At 42.7% G+C, this 21754-nt stretch overlaps 1 protein-coding gene across 1 annotated transcript in view; it reads right to left on the bottom strand.

Annotated features, from left to right (window-relative positions):
• pde3a (phosphodiesterase 3A, cGMP-inhibited) overlaps positions 1-20851 on the bottom strand; it is a 476982-nt gene extending 456131 nt beyond the window's left edge. The window contains exon 1 of the mRNA XM_078553602.1: positions 18792-20851. Within this exon, the coding sequence (XP_078409728.1) occupies positions 18792-19598 (807 nt within the window). The 5' untranslated portion in view covers positions 19599-20851. The remainder of the gene's footprint in view (positions 1-18791) is intronic.
• Positions 20852-21754: the final 903 nt, after the last annotated feature.

Below are 21754 nucleotides of genomic sequence, written 5' to 3'. Positions count from 1 at the left end.
GAGTTCCAGAAATAGCCTTTCTCATGTAGGATGCTGAAACCCATAAGAGCTGTTTGGGGTCATTAGGTGGAAGGGTGTTGGGGTGGGGAAGAATGTAAGTCAATGTAGTTTTTTACACTTCTATTCAACCAATATAACAACCATTTCTATTTTTATAGCATCTTTCATTGCTGTAAAACATCCCAAGGTGTTTCACAGGACATCACATAAAGGAGGAGAGGTATATAAAGAGAGGAGTGAATTTCCCACAAAGTTTCCGCAAATTTGCGTGAATGTGGAGCAGGAGAAGCACCCTTGGGACCAGAGGGTAAATATCTGAAAGAACTCTCCAGAAACAGGATCCAGCATGCATGCCCATCACATGAGAAGGCGCAGGTTGGGAGGAAGGCAATGAGATGGGAGATGGAGGGAGATACATACACAAGCTTCAGATTCCGCATTCCCCGCGGCCAAAGTCAGCACAGTCAGCTTTCATCCTTCAAACCCACGTCCTTGTGTAAGTTATGTTGAGAATATTCCATTCATGTTCACCTTTCCTTAGCCAAAGGCAGCTCTCAAATACAACAGGGAAACCAAATGAACCTGCCCACCTTCCCATGTTGTTATTGGTAAAAATAATAAATAGTAAAAATAATACATGGCGACAAGGCACTATATGATATTTGCTGATGAAGTTCAAAGTCTACCTGAAGACACATGCCACACAAGGTCCTGCTAGGTACAAGAGAAGCACTGGGCACGCATATGGATGGGGATAGCACAGTAGGATGAACCAGCCAGCCAGTCCTAAGGGGAGCAATAGTTACATCATGACCAGTGACTGCATTATGCTCAATATTGGGTGATTGTCTCTTTAAACATTGCAGAATAGATCTACATCTTCCTTACGTTTATCTAGAATACATTCCAGGGAGTGACCTCATAATTATGTTTCCATTGGGTACCTTTGCAAGGAGCAGATAGGAAAATGACAGGACGTCTTCAGGAGTCAGCGAGGAATTTTTTTCCCTAAATTGACCTCAGGTTATTTTCCTTGTCTCTCCCAGGAGATTGATTGGCCTTTGGGATAGAGGAAGTGGAGGATGAGATAATGGTGTGCACCAGTTACACAATGACAGCATAGGACAGACTCAACAGGCCAACTGTTTTTTAGCTGTCCTTTCAGATGTGCTCATACATTCTCATTTTAGCAGATTATGAAGGCCTGACTATTGTCTAGGGTTGTACTTCGGAGGACATGTTGCGAGAACTGGAAAGAGATTATTCAGAAATGGCCACATAAATATTTATGGACTGACAGTACAAATACTGTTCGAGGGAAGAGCACTTTCAGTCATAATCACATGCAATTCAAGGCAGTGATGCAACATACACTCCTGACTGTGCCCTTCATTTCAGCTGGAACTAATCTAAGCACTAGAAGGAACAAGTGCCTGTTTGAATTCTGAAAGGGTCAGGGCCACTTTATGTCTGAAAATCAATGGCACAGAAATCCATTGGGTACCATTCCCAAAACTTACTCTTTAGAAACTCAAGCTTGGTTCTCCTTAAGTGTTTTGTAATGATTCTGTAATAACATTGGGAGTGATGAAAGAGTTGATTACACCCCTCTACACAGTAATAGCACCAGATTACAGTAAATCATTCTAATGTGATGATGCATTCTTGACCACACACAAGTGGCACGAAAGAAAGACTTTTTTTTGAGCTTGCAAAGGCTACTTTTGCAAAAGGTAGATTGCCAACAGTTCCTGCAAATACACTTTGGAATTTATTGATTCTTTTGCACGCTTTTATGACAAAACTTTTGATCAGTAGTTTAATCACTATCAATGGTTCATTATCCACAAGTCACAACCCGTAATACTTAGTCACTACAAGAACCAATTTCATGTCCTCGCTGGTTATTGAAGTACAGGCGGCCCATCACCCAAGATGACAATGGGTTGTATTCCCAAAGCATAGCTTTATGATCCCTCAATCTCTCAGTCCCAGCACCACAGCCACACTTGAAGCTAACATGGGTCACTCTGCTGCTCATGGTTTACTGGGGTAGATTTTACATTCCTGATCTTGTGGGGCAAGAGCATTGTCAGGGTTTTGGGCATGAAGATGGGGGGTGATTCTTCGACACCCGATCCCAGCACGGATCAGAGAAAATCAAGGCTACAACTTTGTGGATCTATCCCTGGCCCACATTACATAAGAACATAAGAAACAGGAACAGGAGTAGACCATTCGGCCCCTCGAGCCTGCTCCGCCATTCAATAAGATCATGGCTGATCATCTTGTGTTCTGATTTCTACATTCTCATCTAACCCGGATAACCTTTGACTCCTTTGCCTAACAAGAATCTATCTGCCTCTGCCTTAAAAATATTCAATGACCCCGCCTCCATCACCCTCTGAGGCAGAGAATTCCAAAGTCGCACAACCCTCTTGAGAGAAAAAAAATTCTCCTCATCTCTGTCCTAAAAGGGCGACCCCTAATTTTAAAACAGTGCCCCTTAATTCTGGACTCACCCACAAGAAGAAACATCCTTTTGATATCCACCTTATCAAGGCCTTTCAGGATCTTGTATACTTCAATCAAATCACTCCTCACTCTTCTAAACTCCAGTGGAAACAAGCCCAGTCTGTCCAACCTTTCCTCATGAGACAACCCACTCATTCCAGGTATCAATCAAGTAAACCTCCTTTGAACCGCCTCCAATGCAATTGGAGACCAAAACCGAACACAGTATTTGAGATGTGGTCTCGCCAATGCCCTGTATAACTGAAGAATAACATTCTGACTTTTATGTTCAATCCCTCTCGTAATAAAGGATAGCATTCCATTAACCTTCTTAATTACTTGCTATACCTGCATTCTAACTTTTTGTGACCTAGATCCCTCTGCACTTCAGAATTATGCAGCCATTCCCCATTTAAGTAATACTCTGCTTTTTTGTTCTTCCTGCCAAAGTGAACAACTTCACATTTTCCCACGTTAAACTCCATTTGCCAGATCTTTGGCCGCTCAACCTATTTATATCCATCTGCAACCTCCTCATGTTCTCTTCACAACATACTTTCCTATCGACCTTTGTGTCATCTGCAAATTTAGCTACCATGTCCTCATTCCCCTCATCTAAGTCATTGATGTAAATCATAAAAAGTTGAAGCCCCAGTACAGACTCCACTCGTCACTGCCAATCCAAAAGAGAACCGTTTATGCATACTCTCTGTTTTCTGCCAGCCAGCCAATCTTCTATCCATGCTAATATGTTACCCACTACACCATGCGCTTTTATTTTCTGTAATAACCTTTGATATGGCAACTTATCAAATGCCTTCTGGAAATCCAAGAACAGTATGTCTACAGGCTTCCTTTTATCCAGTGTGCATGTTACTCCTTCAAAAAACACCAATAAATTGGTTAAACATGATTTTCCTTTCACAAAACCATGCTGACTCTTCCCGATTGCCTTGAGTGTCCAGCTGTAACCTCCTTAATGATCGATTCTAATAACTTGCCCACAAGCTAACTGGCCTATAGTTTCCTTTTTTTTGCCTCCTTCCCTTCTTGAATAGAGGGGTTATATTTACTACTTTCCAATCTGATGGAGCCTTTCCAGAATCTAGCGAATTTTGGAAAATTAAAACATTAAGCGCATTGACTACCTTATTAGCCACCTCTTTTAAGACCCTAGGATGTAGTCCATTGGTACCCAGAGACTTGCCAGCCCACAGCTCCATCAATTTGCTCAGTATCGTTTCCTTAGTAATTTCAATTTCACCAAGTTCCTTTCTCCCGTTCGCCTCCTGATTTGCAGCTATTACTGGAATGTTTTATGTATCCTCTATAGTGAAGACAGAAGCAAAATATTTGCTCATTTCTTCCGCCATTTCCTTATTATCTACTATTAATTCCCCACTGTCACTCTCTAGAGAACCAACACTCACTTTACTTACTCTTTTCCTTTTTAAATACCTGTAGGAACTCTTGCTATCTGTTTTTACATTTCTAGCTAGCTTCCTCTCATACTCTAATTTCTTTCTCCTGATTAACCTTTTAGTCATTCTCTGCCATTCTTTATATTCTGTTCCAATCACCTGTCCTGCCACTCATCTTTGCGGAGTTGTATGCTATTTCCTTAAGTTTGATGTTTTCCCTAACTACGAATGGTAGGTCCTCCCCTTAGGATTTTTCTTTATACAGGAATGTACTTATTCTGAATACTCTGAAATATACCCTTAAATGTCTGCCATTACTTCTCTATTGATCTATCCTCTAGCCTAGTTTCCCAGTTCACTTCAGGTAGCTCTGCTTTCACCCCCACATCGTTGCCATTATCTAAGTTTAAGATACTAGCCTTAGACCCACTCTTCTCCCTTTCAAACTGGATGTAAAATTCAATCATATTGTGGTCGCTGCTACCTAGGGGTGCCTTTACTCTGAGGTCATTGTCATGTTACGCAGTACGAAATCTGATATAACCTGCTCTCTGGTTGGTTCCAGAACATACTGCTCTATCTCAAAAGCATTCTAAGAACTCCTCATCCAGGCTATTACTGCCAGTCTGATTTTTCCAGTTTATGTGTAGATTAAAATCACCCATGATTATTGCCATCCCTTTATCACAAGCACACAATATTTTCTCTTGAACACTTTGTCCTACACTATGGCTACTGTTAGGGGGCCTGTTGACCCACTCCCACTGATGACTTTTTTCCCCTACTATTCCTCATCTCCACTCAAACCGATTCTCCATCCTGATCTCCTGAACCAAGGTCATCCCTAACTATTGCACCAATGCCCTCTTTGATTAACAGTGCTACCCCTCCACCTTTGCCTTGCTTCCTATTCTTCTTGAATGTCATATACCCCTCAATATTAAGGACCCAATCTTTGTCATCCTGCAGCCACGTCTCTGTAATTGCTATCAGATCATATTTATTTACTTCAATGTGGGCCATCAATTCATTTACTTTGTTATGAACACTACATGCATTCAGATAGAGAGTCTTCAGTTTTGTCTTTTTGTTACCTTTGTAACATCTAGTCTTGACTGTTGATGTATTCTTAATTGGGTACCTAGATCCTCATACTGGCTTTTCAGAACCTCTTTCCTAGTTCTACCTATGTCATTGGTACCTACATAGACCACGACAATTGGATCCTCCCTCCCCTTCCTACTGCAAGTTCTTCTCCAGCCCTGAGCAGATGTCCCGAACCCTGGCACCGGGCAGGCAACACAGCCGTCTGGACTCTCACTCTTTGCTGCAGAGAACAGTGTCAATCCCTCTCACTATACTATCCTATACATTTTTGCTCCTCCTGCTTGAATGGTTTCCTGTACCACAGTGCCATGGCCAGTCAGCTCATCCACCTTGCAGACCTCACTTTCATCCACACAGGTTGTGAGCACCTCAAACCTGTTTGACAATTGCAAAGCTTGAGGCTCCTCCACAACTGTCTGCTTGGTCCCATTACCTGCCTCACTGAATCACATCCTCCTGTCCCTCACTGCTGACCAAAACAGATAACCCTCTTCTAAGAGGTATGACTGTCTTCTGGAACAAAGTATCCAGGTATTTCTCCTCCTCCCTTATGTTGCGCAACGTCTGCATTTCGGCTTCCAGATCAATAATCCTGATCCGGAATTCCCCAAGCTGCTTACACTTCCTGCAAATGTGTTTGTGATGGATTGCCTTGGCGTCCAAAAGCTCTCACATCTCACAGCTGCAACATAGCACCTGTCCCGCCATTCTAACTATGTTATTTGGTTAATTTACTTTAATTACTTTCTTCCTATGTATGTTACAATTTACTGTGTTTATTGAATGCTAGTACCACTGACAACTGAAGGTTATATGCTTCTTAACTACAAGGTGTGTGTTTTAGATGTTTGTTTAAATTACTTTATTTTTATTGCTTTTTTATTTATATTGTTTGATTTTAATTTTAAAGTTTTCAAATTTTTGTCTATTATTTTAAAGTTTTCGTTCTTTTTATTTATAGATCTACCTGAACTCACCTGTCTAAGCTGGTTTCTCACACACTGTCCCTTAGAATGAGCACTTACCGGCCAATCAATTTACTAGCTTCCTGTGATGCCACAATTGCTTTTTTTCTCTTTTTAACCGGACTGCAGCCTCACAGCAGCTGGAACAGTGAAACAGTGGAACAGCCGCTCCTCAGCTCCACTCCTCAATCGAATCCCCGGTCTGTATTTATAGGTGCTCCTCAGCTCTGCTCCCACTCCCAGCAAGGTAGGCCGCTCTTCAATCCCTGGCCTGTACTTATAGGCGCTCCTCAGCTCCCGATTGTCCCCCGCAGGTCCGCTTCACTCCGACTCCCAGCAATGTAGGCCACTCTGCAATCCCTGGTCTGTATTTATAGGCACTCCTCAGCTCCCGACTGTCTCCCACAGGTCCACTCTGCTCCAATTCCCAGCAAGGTAGCATTAACTTCGAGTGTAGTTAGTCTCCTGGAATTGAGAGATTGACAGATCGCCACTGGCATGTTTACAAAGCTATGCGGTGGGAATGTTAATTTGTAAAATCTGCTCCATTCTCTCAGATCATGGGGAAACCTATATTTTGATCATCACTTAGGACCTGAAATCAGTCTCGGAAAAGTAAGAACAGTTCTGTGTTCTACAAGCCAGAGCTACGTTTGCAGTTGTTTACATCCTAACACCATTTCGGATACCTGAGAAGATCATAATGAAGCCACACTTCACTACACCCAAATGCTCAATCACCTTGTGCCATCTTACTGGTCTCAGTTTTAAAGAATTCTATGCAAACAGTTGCTTGCACGTGTTCATGTGCCAACACAAAAAAGAGAAAGTTTACTGGCATTGAGATATCCCACTGAGAATGCAAAAGCCCATGTTTTCCTCACCTTATTACAAAAATGTCACTACACATCAACATCTGAAAGGAGAAAAAAAAGTTAAAATGGAGTTAAGGGTACTGTATATCCAGGCATTGTGCTCAAAGGCAATAATGGAAACAAACTGCAAAGAAACAACCCTGAGTAAGAGCTTGCTCATGCCTCCAAAGCTTTGTTGAAAAAAAATGGTGCCCATCTCCTGAGGACATAATGCGAACAAGCTTTCCTTTCTAAACATCTGGGCACTAATGTGTGGGCAAAGATACACAACTAGTGACCATTTCGATAAAACACTATTATCTTGCGACAACTAACCACTGGCAGTCATCAGCCAACCCTGTCACCAAAGCAGCTATATCTTCCCTAAGTTCAACCTTTTTATCAACCTTGAGCTGAATGCTGTGACATTCTGCTGTTTACCTTTCACGATAGCTTCAAAGGGATCAACCAGGATAGCCCTCAAGGGAACCCAACATGACAACTCACAAAATGCAATGAAACTGAGGCTGGCCTGTCAGTTTTCAATTATGGTCATGAAAATTCCTTTCATTCTCTAAAACTACTACTTAGCCCCTACTTTTGGCCAGCCTCACGATCCAACTGACAATTACTCAACGATCTTTCAGCTGACAAGGCAGCAGTTCTTAGCAAGTAGAAGCAAAAAATATTCAGAAATGATTGATTCTTTTAATTTGTGTGTTTCGGAACCTCACAGAAATGCAGTGACTGACAAGTAAACCATAACATTATCCTCATCATGTGAGGTTAGCATCAGAAATGCAGCTGTGGGCTGCCCTGGTGAGTATTCTGAGGTGCCCCTGAGGTCAGTAATGAGGTTGCTATATGCCAAAGGCCATCATAAGAGGTTCTTTGGTGGATCTTAAGGAAGAAGAGTTACTATTGAAGACCAATGTAAGTGGTTCTTGTAGAATCTTATGGAGAAAGGACTTTACTGAAGGTTATCATGGGTATGGTAATTCATCAATTTGGTCATGAAGGAGCTGGAAGTTGATAGCAAGACTGATCTCAACCAATTAAAGTCTAGCTGAACGCAAGCAGCAAAGTTAGGGTGGGGCCAACCATATTTACAGTTAGATGAATGCACAAATTATAAGGAATCAGCCAGGAAGTATGGACATTTCCTGCTTGCTCCCTCCATTTTGTTGACTGAACCACCAGAATTATGATTTTTTTTCTCACTCTTCCAATAGTTAAGCAGCTTAGCCACTCAGAGAGCAAAGCCAGAATATATCACAGGTGCTCACTGATTAAGTACATCCAGCAGAAAGCAACCATAGAATATTTTCATCACTACTCCCTTAAGGAGGAAAAACCAACAAACAAAAAAAGAATTGGATATTTGAATGTTATTCACACCCAAACACTAATCAAACTAAACATCACCTTACCCCATGATAGCTCAGTCTACCTCAGAGAGATTGAGGGAATACATGTGGTAAAACATGGAGATATGACCCAGAACACAAAAAACTTTCATTATTACACTCATATTTCAGTTACCATGCTCATATATATAGGGTAGTGGGAGTCAACTCATGTAAGGAGCAGCTAACCAAGTTACTTAAGGAAACAACACTAAACAGGAGTGGACACCACTGGCAGACCGCAAATCATAATTTTTTTTTGGAAAAATATACTTTATTCATAAAATCTCTGAAAGAACATTACAAAACATTTCTAAATGGCCATCACAAAAAGTGTAATCATATTCAACTTTTGCACATGGATCACGAGGTGCTTCAATAAAATCATAATACATTTAGTATTCACTACATACATTTATTATGAGTTGTACAACCAGAGGGGTCTATACAATTCCCAGCTCCTCGGTGTCCTATGGCAGAAACGTCTTAGACAGCGACCTTTCCCCATTGCGCCTTTGTGGCGGCTGCCCCAAGCTTTAGTGTGTCCCTCAGCACATAGTCCTGGACCTTGGAATGTGCCAGTCTGCAACACTCAGTCGGGGACAACTCTTTGCACTGGAAGATCAACAAGTTTCGGGCAGACTAAAGAGCATCTTTCACTGAGTTGATGATCCTCCAGCTGCAGTTGATGTTTGTCTCGGTGTGTCCCTGGGAACAGCCCGTAGAGCGCAGAATCCTGTGTCTCAGAACTGCTCGGGATGAACCTCGACAGAAACCACTGCATCTCTCTCCAGACCTTCTTTACAAAGGCACATTCCACAAGGAGCTGGACAACAGTCTCTTCCCCACCACAGCCACCCCGAGGGCAACGTGCGGAGGGGGTGAGGCTCCTGGCATGTTGGAAGGATCGGACGGGGAGGGCCTTTCTCACCACCAGCCAAGCTACATCTTGGTGCTTATTGGAAAGCCTTGGCGATGAGGCATTCTGCCAAATGACTTTGACAGTCTGCTCAGGGAACCATCCGACAGGATCCCCCATCTCCTTTTCCCGCAGGGCCTCTAGGGTGTTACGTGACGACCACTGCCTGATGGTCTTGTAGTCAAAAGTGTATCTCTGCATAAAATTTTCCATGAGGGACAAGTGGTACGGCATGGTCCAACTACTTGGAGCGGTCCGCTGCAGCGTGGCCAGGCATATCCTTCGCAACACCGGGGACAGGTAGAACCTCAGCACGGAGTGACACTTGGTGCTTGCGTACCGAGGATCTATGCACAGCTTGATGCAGCCGCACACAAAGGTGGCCCTCAGGACGAGGGCGATGTTGGGCACGTTTTTTCCCCCTTTATCTAGAGGCTTGTGCACCACCTCCCCGCGAACACGATCCATTTTCGACCTCCAGATAAAGCAAAAGATGGCTCGGGCGCAGACCGCAAATCATAATACTTCTGTACCAGCACAGTATGAGCAAATAAATGGGGCAGATCTTCATCTCAGTAAAAGTCACCTTATTCTGGCATTTACTTTTACATTGGCACTAGCTATCACAACACAAGGACAAATTGGCTAAAATGTATTAGTTTCAGTCAGTTCAGCCTTGATGTTTCAAAGTATTTTTACAAGATGATAAAAGGTGGGGATTGTATTCACAAAGTTTCCATTTGCACCTCAATTGAACTTTAGTGAACCTTACCATTGGATAACAAGGAGCAAAAATACTGGATAATATTTCTCATAATTCTGGATCTGTTAATAGCTGTCTTTTCAGTAACGGGGATGTGGTACGTGTAAACAAGCTGATAAGTTAAAACGCTCTTTCAGAAATGACAGGGCTTTTGACTGCATTTCAATAGGTTGCACCCACTTACTGTTTGTGAGGTCTAAGGAGGTGCTACAAAAAATGTGGCAGTGACTCTGACCAGCACATTTGAGGTGCTTCTTTCACATGAGATGTTGAACTGAGGCATCATGTGCCTGTTCAGGCAGCTGTATAAGATCCCACAGCACAATGCCAAGAAAAACAGAGTTCTCCTGGTATCCTGGCCAACATTTCTCTCTTAACCAGCACCACTGAAAACTGAATAGTTGGTTATTTATCTCAATTACTGTTTGTTGGACCTTGCCATGTGCAAAATGCCTGCCATCCATGCCTACTAAACCACAGTAACTGCACCTTGAAATACAAGAGAGAATTATTTATTTGAGGAAATCCTGAAGATGTGCTAAGGTATTGTATATAAATATGAGTCTTCCTTTCTCATGGCAAAGTGTATTTGCCCTACAGAGGGTGTAATGTACAATTTCTGAGAATATTAAGTCAACAACAAGCTTATTTAATTCTTATCTTCATTTCAACGCAATCTAACACAACAGCATGAAATCATGTTGAAGACTTTCAGCAAGGTTCTGACTCCTGACTGTTATCTGGCAATGACTGCTGGATAGTGCATGGATGTACAGATCGGCTACACTGGAATTGGTCCATGTGTGGAATGCTGCTGATAGAGAGGGTCCAGATTCACACTTGAGTGGCAGACATTTGAGCGAGATAGCCATCAGCATGAGCCACTGTCTATTGGAGCGGGTTGGAGGTGGGGGGAGTGTGGGGGGCCGTGGGGTTGTTGGTGGTGGCAACAAGTAAAGGAGAACAAAAGGGGTTTGTATTTTCCAACACATACCTGAGGGGTCACCAGCTGAGTATGCACTAGTTTATTTGTTCACTGCCTGCTTCTATTGAAAAACTGCACTTCCCGTGATATTCCACTGGAATTAATGGACAAAAAATTCATAGGCAACGTACTGGCAAGCATCGCTGCTGCTAATTCACGCTAATACATTCGTGACAAATTGTCTATAGGCTATCTGATATATGAAATTGCTTTTGCCGACAAGAACAACAATTTTGCTGCACTTTCCTTTTAGCTGATTTTCCACATTGTGGTGTATTTCTGTGGAGGACACAAAGCCAAAATCCCAAGCGAATACAATGCCAGACTCTTGTAACAATAATACAGCTCTGAGGTGTTCCAGTGCTGGAACGGAATTCAAAACTAATTACCTTGAACCATTGCTATCATGACGCAGGGGACCACTCAGGCCACTGCAGTCATGCGGTGCAAGCTTTGCAACTGGAGCACACTCCTCGAACACACTTCTCTGTTCTTTCCCCAACAGAAGCAGAAGATGACTAAGTTGTGCCTTTGGGCCCAGCTAAACAGTTTCAGGCTCCTGCTAACACCTCTTGCAAATATAGGATCCACAGTAAAACTTGCCATAAAGTTTGACTGATTGGAACATCAGAATTCCATACCTTCAGAGATATTCTAAACTAATTTTTGTTTTCTTTTCTTCACATTGCTCAGAGGTCCATCTCTTCAACTTTCCCAGATTCTTTCAATTACCTGCCCAGCATTCTAGCTGGTTTTGTTCTCTTTTTTGACTGCTGCGTTCCCATTTGGCTCCTACGGCCTGACTAAAGGGCCATTGTTGAGTGAGGCAGATTCCTCTCCTTCCAGCACAGAAACAGGCCATTTGAGCTATCTGGTCTGTGCCAGTGTTCATGCTCCACACAAGCTTCCTCCCATCCTACCTCATCTAACCTCATCAGCATAACCCTCTATTCCTGTTTTTTTTCCACATGTACTTATCTTGCTTCCCCTTCAATTGCTCTCAGCCTGCCTGTCTAAAAGTGCAGCTCGGTTAAGATTAGCCCAACAATAGCACTCAATTTGATACACCAGCATCCGACAAATGTTTCAAATGAGCAAACAAGGTTGCCAACGAAATCTCATGGATCAGACATAAGAAAAGTTAAGAGAATGCTTCTGCCTATAAGTATATCCAGATTTCCCATCCAGTGTGAGAAACACAATGCAGATGGGAAACCTGCTGCCAACACTGAGCCTCTGCTACAGTTTTTAAGAGCAGATATTCCTGAAACTCTCAGGGGCTGCGAATGCTTGGAAACTCCCCAACATAGTTAACACAGCCCACGCAAGGTTTAATGCCACAGGACACGGTACAGGAGCTCTGTAATGGACTTCTGAATAGAGTGAGACAGAGTGGAGGCAAGAGTCATAAGCCATTTCATGAAAACTGGACACAGTGGCCTGTGGCGTCTTCCGACCTTGCCTGCCTCTTCTGTATCTTGTTATACAAGGCAGATCATGGATAATTATAAAGCAATATACAAAGAGGAAAATAAAACACAAATATAGCATTTCCACTTTCTTACAAAATGTATTTGCATCCACCCTTTAGGCTTTTTAGTGATCTGCATTATTACTTAAAAACATGCAGAAATATACCATTCAGAAAGGCTTGGGAAAGAGGGGAATGTATCATCCGGACTACTATTTCAGATTACATTCCGGACAAAACCCCCAAATTTTGTTACGATCCGGTTCAGGACCAGCAACTTTTTTTTGTTAAAGTAGGTGAAATTTGAAATATGAGGTATTTACTAGGAAAATAAAGCCATGAGATTCCAAGATTTTAAACAAAAATAAATTTTACTGTACAAAAATCATCAAAGCAAACAATCAGCACTATCTATTTTATACTCTAATATCCAGAATGAACATGAGGTAAACCTAAATTAACAGGCAAACTGTGATCAAATACAACCACAAGCTGCACATTAAATAGCAGACACAACCAAAACAACTGGCTGAATTTCTCAGCAATCCACCCAAACATCAGTCACCACTGTAAGTCACAAAATTTGTTTAAAGGCTCTGACTTCCTCTTGAGAGATTTTAGTTCCTCTCATTCAAAGCTGATCTCCAGCCAACAGCAGCTCTGCTCTACCCTAGTTCCATGGGTGCAATCTTAACCCAAAAGGCACACTATTCCAGATTTCCCTCAAATCAGCTCATGGGTCCAGCTTTCTTGGTCTTCTTTTCCAGCTGAGCTGATCTCCTACAGAGACTATGTTCCCCGGTGTTGGCCAGGCTACACTCCAGCACCTAAACACAGACAAGGTCCCAGCTTCTCAGCCATGCTGTTGCCAACAATGGCTTCTGGCTTCCCTGAGCCCCAACTCTTAGCAGCATGGAGCTATCAATGGCTTCTGGGGCTTCTCTGAGCCCCAGCCCCCTCAACTGCAGAGCTTTCAACAGCATTTCAGTTACATGGAGCTAACCCTCCTCTATATCTGCTCCCTATGGGCTGCTGTTCACTTTGCCCCTTGAACTGATCTGTGTGACATATCAATGTTTCCCAACAGGGTTCCACGCCTTGCTCTAAGGCAGGGTCAGATGTATCAACCCTTGGTACATTCTGTACCTTAAATATTACAAACTCCAATCAACCAAAGGTCACCCCCACAACTAACTCTCAAAAATACACAGACAAAAAAATTCAAAAAATATTGATTCCTTCACAATGTATACACACACGCACACACACAAAACATTCTTTTGTTCCATTGCTCTGTGTGTTACGGTATGCTTTGTAGGTTCTGTTGTGGCTTTTGGTAGAACCTGAGATTAAATTTAATGCAATTCAGCTCATTTTGTAGAGAACAGAAAAGTGCAAATAGGCATAACTTTCTAGATAAAATGGAGCCCATCAATACCTCTCATTTTCTAAAGATTGACAGGTGATCTGATTCTTTTGAAGCAGGGTGTAAAAAGGGGAAAGTAAAAAGGAACAAAAACAGAAAATGCTGGAAAAACTCTGGCAGCATCTGTGGAGAGAGAAACAGAGTTAACGTTTCAGGTCCTCTTCAGAGCTGGTCATATGGACTCGAAACATTAACTTTCTCTCTCCATAGATGCTGCTAGACCTGCTGAGTTTTTCCAGCATTTTCTGTTTTTGTTTCAGGTTTCCAGCATCCGCAGTATCTTGCTTTTATCAAAGTAAAAAGGAGCTTGTGTGCTGTAGCACCATCTGATCAATGACAAGAAGCTTCAAAAGAAATACTGATAACAGTATTCAGAGCACTGCCCTACCCTGAATTATGGCCACACACCACACATCACTAGCCAGGTTCACCACTACAAAAAATCTTCCATATTTTCACTGCTCTGCACTAAATTGACATTTACATCAATTTCTACCTGAGAAAAAAATAGATTCAATATGATTCTTAGAGATTTTTGGATCAAGTCCTCTGCCACAATGTTTATTCTGATTGACTGTTTTCAACTGAAATGCAACAACATGCCTCTCAGAGACCAGAATTTTGAAGAAACTGCCTTTCACAACTGGGATTTGTGTTGGAATCCAACAAGACTGAAGGAATGAAAATGCTCTGTAGCTGTTAAGATTCAGCATGCAATGAGCCAGCATTGCATGACAGTTACAGGTCTAAGTACTAAGCCATCTACAGCACAGCACAGTTTTGTCCAAAAGCAGCAAGCAACCCATCAGGGAGGTCATAGGGCTTGTTTATGTAGGATATGGAAAGGCTCACACTGTTGCGTTACGGATGACCTTCTGAGCTTACGGGTTAAGGCACAATCTCGAGGATAGAGCAGGATTTACACTGCATCTAATCATTTTGTATCTGACCCGAGAGTGCTTGTTGCTGATGCCCTATAGGAAAGGACAGAAATTATGATCAACAAGGCTTTTTACCCAAATGCCGAACACGCTTGTACCAGTTTTCTCTTTCTGCTATTATAATGGAAGCATTTACTCACTTAAGATACACATTTATATGTATACATAGGACTGAACCTTTTACCCTGAAATTGGAAAGTATTCCATTTCCCAGCTTTAACATCCCTTCCCTTGATGACTACGAAAGCTCACTCAATAAAGGGGGAGGGGGAGAAAATGCAGAATTTAGACCTCCTACACATTGTGATTCAAAGCAGGCTAAAGTTCCATTGGCATTTTGAACATACCTGTAGGTAAAGGTGTCAATCATTTTAAAACCAAGTCAACATTATAGAAAAGTAATACAAGATGCTGTGTAGACCAGAGATGAAATTCAAAGCCTTTTATAGTAAAGGTGTGCTGGAGTTGAGAAAAAGTTAGTCTATTTGTTGGCGGCCCAGAATTTATTTTGGTTCCATTCAATTTGGGCTTTGGACGACATACGCTGGTAAGCTCAGCTCAGCTAATTTCAATGGCAGGTTCTTTGAGCATAGGTGTTGGAACTTAACACTAAAGCTGCTTTACAAAAAGGTGAAGAGCACACCAGAGTCTGTCGTTCGGATTCAGGAAAACGGAATTAAAGTTCAGGCTGACTCTATCATATTTATCACTAGTCCAGGCACAACTGATTTTTAAAGTTACACTATGGATCTTTACAAAACATCATTTTAACATTAAGCAACAATACAGCTTGTTGACAGCACTCATCTCTGAATCAAAATTCCACGAGCACATAATCTTGGTTAACACTCCAGTGCAGTACTGAGGGAGTCCTTCACTGATGGAGGTGCCAGACTTCAGATGATCTTTCTGTTCAGGTATGTGTAGAAGATCAATGGTTTTGATCAAGACCAATTTGAAGAGGAGCAATGAGTTCTCCCAGTGTCCTGACTAGCATTCCTCCCTCGACTAACTGCACAACCTTATCCCTGTGTTTTTGGTGCTGCTAGTTGCTGTTCATAAGAACTTGCTCTGCACAAATTGGCTGAAACGTTTTCCCACATTAACTTGACTTAAAAAGTTATTAATTGGCTATTAATTACGTTGAGACATCCTTAGGGTATGATAAGGAATTATATAAATTCAAGTTCTCTCATTCTTAATCCATGCCAGATTCGGTTCTCTTTAGTTCATATGATGAGAAAATCTATTTATAGATATTAAATTAAGTCAGGGTAAGACAGTACCATGTGTACATTGCAGCAAGAATATGCACAGTGAATCTGCCAATTAGTTAATGTGGTTTTGAAAATTATGCCATGCAATATTAGCACACAAGTGCTAATGGGGTTTGTACAGAATCCTTTTATGCCTTACTGGAACAGGAACGCCTTACACTATGCCACATAATTTCAAGGTTGCAAGTATTGTTTGGAGAAAGATGAGGTCCATTATAAATCACCAGCTGAAAGTTCTTAGAGGTTGACAGGGGAGGCGTCTGAGAGAGACAGGAATTGCCTTGGTCGCTCAATGTAACAATGCTGTAAATGTATCCATAAGGGCATTTTTTCCACTCAGTATCTCTAGCAAATGTGTTTTTTTGGAATAGAGTCAATGGCTGTACAGACCAGGGGATATAATACACTTATGACATTGCCACATAAAGTAACATGAGGAATTCCTCCTACTGATGCTCCTCAAGGTGCTACGCCATATATTTTTGTTTGCTATTCTGTGCGGTCTCACATCCTCTCATATTCTCAGAGCCCTCATTTCCTTTGCATCATCAATGGTAACAGCAAGAAGTAACAACAGCAATGGAAATTAAAACCAATGCGAGGTTACATATAGAATTAAAATGCTGGGCAGAGGCAACAAAATTGCAGGTGATGACCCAGACAAGCAGTGTGGATGGCGAACAGCTCAGTCAACTGGACTACTGTCTTGTGATTCTCTCCCATCCATACAGCATCCACTATAAATTGCTGGTTATTCTGCTAATCACAGTTTTGGCAGTGCGACAATGCCAGTCATGGGACACCATACACTTTCAGCTCCTACGTCAACATCATCTTTTATTACCTTGTCAGCTAGTACAGGTCACATATAGAGCGAGTACCAAATCCACTAGAAAATAGATGAAAAAAAAACAGGGCTACAGAATAAAGAATACCAAATCTCTGTTAGTGAGTTTAAGGCAGTAATTCGACCTTGTGCTTCTGCTAATGTCCATAAACCACTCAGATTTTACCCTCAAATGTCACTTAAACTGCTCAAATGAATTGTTATCTTAAAACTAATTGTCAGCTCATATGTGACACACATGTCCCAAGTCTATCAGTCTGGAAGTGGCAGTACAATGAAGGTCAGCCACAGCACACTGCACTAAAGATACATTCAGTGAGAAAACATCCACAATGAAACAATGATGTACTTGTTACAAATGGGATAGAGGGTGCAAACAACTTTATTAAAGCAGTCGACGTTTCTGTACTCGGTTGTCATGGTCAAAAAACAATTCTTTTGACTAACCCACTACTGTCAGTGCTCGCATTATTCAATACTGCATATGTTAAAACATAGGTTTTCCCAAAGGTGAAAAGGTAAACGTCCTCCTCCCAGATGACTGCACGTTGTAAAAATACCCAATGCACAGCAAGATTTAGACTTTGTCCAAAGGTATTCATTATGTGTTAAATATCACAGCAATCTATATGCTTACAGCTGACAGGGGCCTGCATTTAACAGTTCAAGCTTTTTGAACTAAAAGCTTCTACAGAGAACTGCTCATTGTAGAAGCTTATAAAAATCAAGTGGACAATAGAAATATATGTTTGGAATTTTTAATATCCCTATGCCCTTTCTATTTGACCCATAAAGACTTCCAAGATTAGTAAACATTTTCATGTCTTTCCAAATGCTAGTCAACTCTGTGTGAACAAAGGGATGATTACACCTTAAATCAAAATACTTCACTGCCTAGCAGATACAAAAAGCTGAATGAACATAAGTTGGCCAAACCACTTATTTTTCTTGAGATTAGTGTGTATTTTTATAATGGCACAATAGAGATAATCCCTTCATACTACAAACAGTAATTATTGCCTCGCTTCTTCTAGCGCTTTTCACACTGTGTTTAATTTATATCTGCTTTTCAATACAAGCTAATTCCTCACTCTGGAATCCCATGCCCCCAGATTTCGTTTTTTCTCAGGTCATTCATGAAAAGCACATTTTGTTAAACAGACTAAAGTAACTATTTATCATTTGCAACAAAAGAATCCCTCTCACGTGTCAAAGAATGTAAAATGTAAATACAAAGTTCATTATTATTTTATAAATCGTGTCCTTTTGGATGTTTACAACTCGATGGGAAATGGTTTGTGGGCTTGCATACCATTTAGTATTTAGAACTATGTTTTATAATGAATTTCCTCTTCTGCCCTATGAAAATATTTATTTCCCCTGTCAGGTGTGCTATGGTTTTTTTGATAAATCACAGCTGTAGACGGGGATAATTTGGCCCTAATTGGTATTTCAGATGAAGGGGATTTGAAAGTTAAATACAATAACATGTTTCTATAATTTCCCTTTGGGTTCTCGTAACTCTACTAGTATCACAGTTATGTATATTTAACCCTTTTCAGTCTCCATGTACAGAAGCATCTTAAAAAAATCAACAGAGAAATAGATTATATTCAACGAGACAACTCAATTATTACTGTAGAAAGACTCATTAAAGGATTTTACATTATTGTGCAAGAAAATGCACATTAAATAGGGAAAATTAGAAAGTCATTTGTTGAGGATAGAGGCCATAAGTCAGCTCAATAGTGATTGGATTAGACATTTTACATCCATATTTCTTTGTAAATAATGTCTCAATAAAGTGGCTAGCATGTGCCATGTAATTTACACCTTAGCTTCCTGGCTGTCCAGGTAAATTAACAGTGTTTAGCTGCTCAATGAAAAAGTCTTACCTGTTCCCTCTGAATGCACGGGAGGGATGTCCTCCTGTGGGGTTTGGAGCCCAGTTGAGTGTTGGAAATCTCGGCGGCAATGACTGAACTGGATCTCCTCCTCCTCTTGATTACTGGGATCTTCTCCTCCGTCCCAGCCGCCTGCACGGTGCCGGGCAGGATGTGCACGGCGTATCTGGCCAGCAGGATGCCCAAAATGCCCATCAAGTAAGCCAGGAAGGGTCTCCAGCTGGCGCGGACCCTGTCCAGGGACAGGAGGGAGATAGTCCTCAGCAGGCTGGTGAAGATGATGGTGCAGACTCCCTGGCTGACTCGGAGCAGCAGCAGAGTAGCGGCGGCCAGGCAGCTGAGCAGCACGGCGCTGGCCGGCACCGACAGCAGCTGCTCCTCGCCCACCAGCGAGGCTTGCAGCAGGGTCTCGCCCAGGCAGCAGGCGGCCAGCAGCCGGGGGGCCAGCTCGCCTCTGCCGCAGCGGATCAGGTACAAGCCGAGCCAGAAGAAAGCGCTCAGCAGGCTGAAGAGGGGCAGGGCGCAGTGCAGCAGGGTCAGCAGCCCGGAGCTGGAGGAAGGGGAGAGCTGGCCGCTCACCACCCCGTCTCCCCACCTCAGCAAGACGGCCAGCAGCAAGGAGAGGGAGCCGAGGCAGGCGGCGGAGGAGAGCAGCCGGGCGCTCCACAGCAGCCTGCCCCACACAGGGCAGCCCTGGTCCCGGCCGAGCGGGCTCACACAGCCCCTCACATAACCATTGCGCTCCCCGGCCTCAGCTTTACTCCGGGGGGAAGCCGGCTCCGACCTCATCGCCATCATCTCCTGCAATGTTATTAGAAAGTTTGTTTTCCTCTCTCTCCCCCTCCCCCCCCCCTCCTCTATATATTGAAGATCAGACTTTAGTCAAACAAACAGCTTCTCTCTCTCTCTCTCGCTCTCTCTTGGATACAGGATGGGAAAGTTGTGAGGTTTGTTTGGGGGGAGGAGGTGGGGGAGCCGATGCCACTTGTTCACTTTAACACCACAAGGTAAAGCCAGGTCGCCGCTTGCCCCTGGCCAGAAAAGCCCCGAACATGACAGCCAGAGCCCGCCTGACAAGCCAAGTGCTGCCCTTCACTGATCTCGGCCATTTAGCTGCACACTACAAACTGCTCTCCTCTCCCTCTCCCTCTTCCTCCAGCTCCCCTCTGCCTTCGCCCCCTCCCCTTTCACTCCTCCTTGCCCCATGCGGAATACACAACTTCATCAGCTGCTGCCTCCAGCATCTTCTCTTCAGTTGCTTGCCTCCTCTTGCCTCTCTCTCTCTCTCTCTCCCTCTGTCTCTCTGCTGCTCCAGGAAGATCAGCGATGCTGAACGAGGCAACAGCCAGCTCGCTTTGCAGGTCCAACCTAAAACAGCCCAACATTGCTGGTGCTTCGCTTCATATCGGGCGACGCAATGAGCGGCTCAGGAGGACAGGGGGCGATTGAACCCGTTCCCCAGGCGCCAGGGAAGTGGTGCCTGGTTGCCAGCCTGCTGAAAGCTATACCCAACCTTCACCACCCCCCCTCTCTCTCTCTCTCTGACAGGGCTTTTACATTCATTTTATCTTGCATTCCCAATGATTGACCTCCTGGAGTAAAGCTTGACCCAGAAACGTTGGAGCCAAAATAAACTGCAAGTTGGGAAACAAGCAAAGACAAACTTTTTTTAGTATTGGTCCAGAAAAAAAAAACATCGTGTGGGCTCTCAATTTCTTTAAACAAAAAAGAAAAAGTACTCGTGCTATTATTGCAGCAAGTGCCTTTTCAGTCAGATATTGATGTCCCAGTCTAAATGCTCTTGGTCCCAGTTCTTTGCTTTTGGGTTGTATTTTGCTGCCAAAATAACGGTGATGCTGATCACGCACTTCATTATTTGTAAACGGTTAAGTAAATTCAGACGAGGGATAGATGCACGATTAAGTGCCAGAAACCTAAAGTTGCTGTTCGACTTGCCACCCCTCTAATAGCTTCACAAAAACAGCATGTCGCTGGCTGCCTCACCATTAAAATGTATTGAATGGATTGGAGTTGCTATATTTGTGCCGTAAAACTGGCAGAAATATTTAACCATTCTAAATTTACAGTCTCATTCCTTCAGGTTGTGAATTGTTTCAAGAGACTCTAAAAATGTCAAACTTTGAGGTTTTTCTTTCTTGATTTTGCTTGCTATTTCTTTTTTTTCTCTCCCTCTACCCTTCTCCTTCAGGTGCCATGCCCCAAGAGGGCATTGGCAACCATGAATCATTGGATTGGTCCTTGATTATGCTTGGCAAAGTTCTGTAGTGGTTTGCCATTGCATTCTGCAGTATGGCAGACCAGGAAACTCCCCCACTCTTACCACCTGCCATCAGGTGTATTGAAAGGATTTACAGATGGATGATCAACCTATTTGGTCATCAAGTCCCAGAGCGGGACTCAAACTGGAAGCTGCTGGCCCAGAGGGTGGGACGCTACCATTGTGCCGCAAGACCTCCCCTCTCACAATCCAATTTTTTCTTTCACTCTTTCTGTACCTGATTTGATATTGAATTCACCCCCTTTCATTTTACCTTCCACCTCAGTCCTTTCTTTGTGTATTTCCCAATTTTTCAGGATGATTGGTTAAACATACACACAGTTGGTTTAACTGTCCATTCAGTTCCCAAATGTTTTGAGCAGAAGCAGTCATCGCCAGATGCCTTGCTACAGCAAAATCCAGGCCTTTCCTTTATGGTTAAGATTCTGAGTGGCTCCAAAGACCATTTATTTGCCTGGAGACAGCCTTTGGGTTTGATTGTGAGCTTTTAAATTAGAAGCTCACACCCAAGGACTTTCAAAATGGAAAACATTTTTTGACATTCAGTCCTAGTTGAAACGTTTTTTATAAGACTTGAGGTAATTTGGGATATTCAGCCAAAGAATTGGAGGTGGGAGAGAGTTGGATTGAGGAGAGTTTTTTTTAATGCAGCAAG

The sequence above is a fragment of the Cetorhinus maximus genome, chromosome 12 (genome assembly GCF_964194155.1).
Source record: "Cetorhinus maximus chromosome 12, sCetMax3.hap1.1, whole genome shotgun sequence".
NCBI classification, from domain to species: Eukaryota; Metazoa; Chordata; class Chondrichthyes; order Lamniformes; family Cetorhinidae; genus Cetorhinus; species Cetorhinus maximus.
The sequence above is the reverse complement of the archived record's forward strand: the minus strand, read 5'-3'. Positions and strand labels throughout refer to the sequence as shown.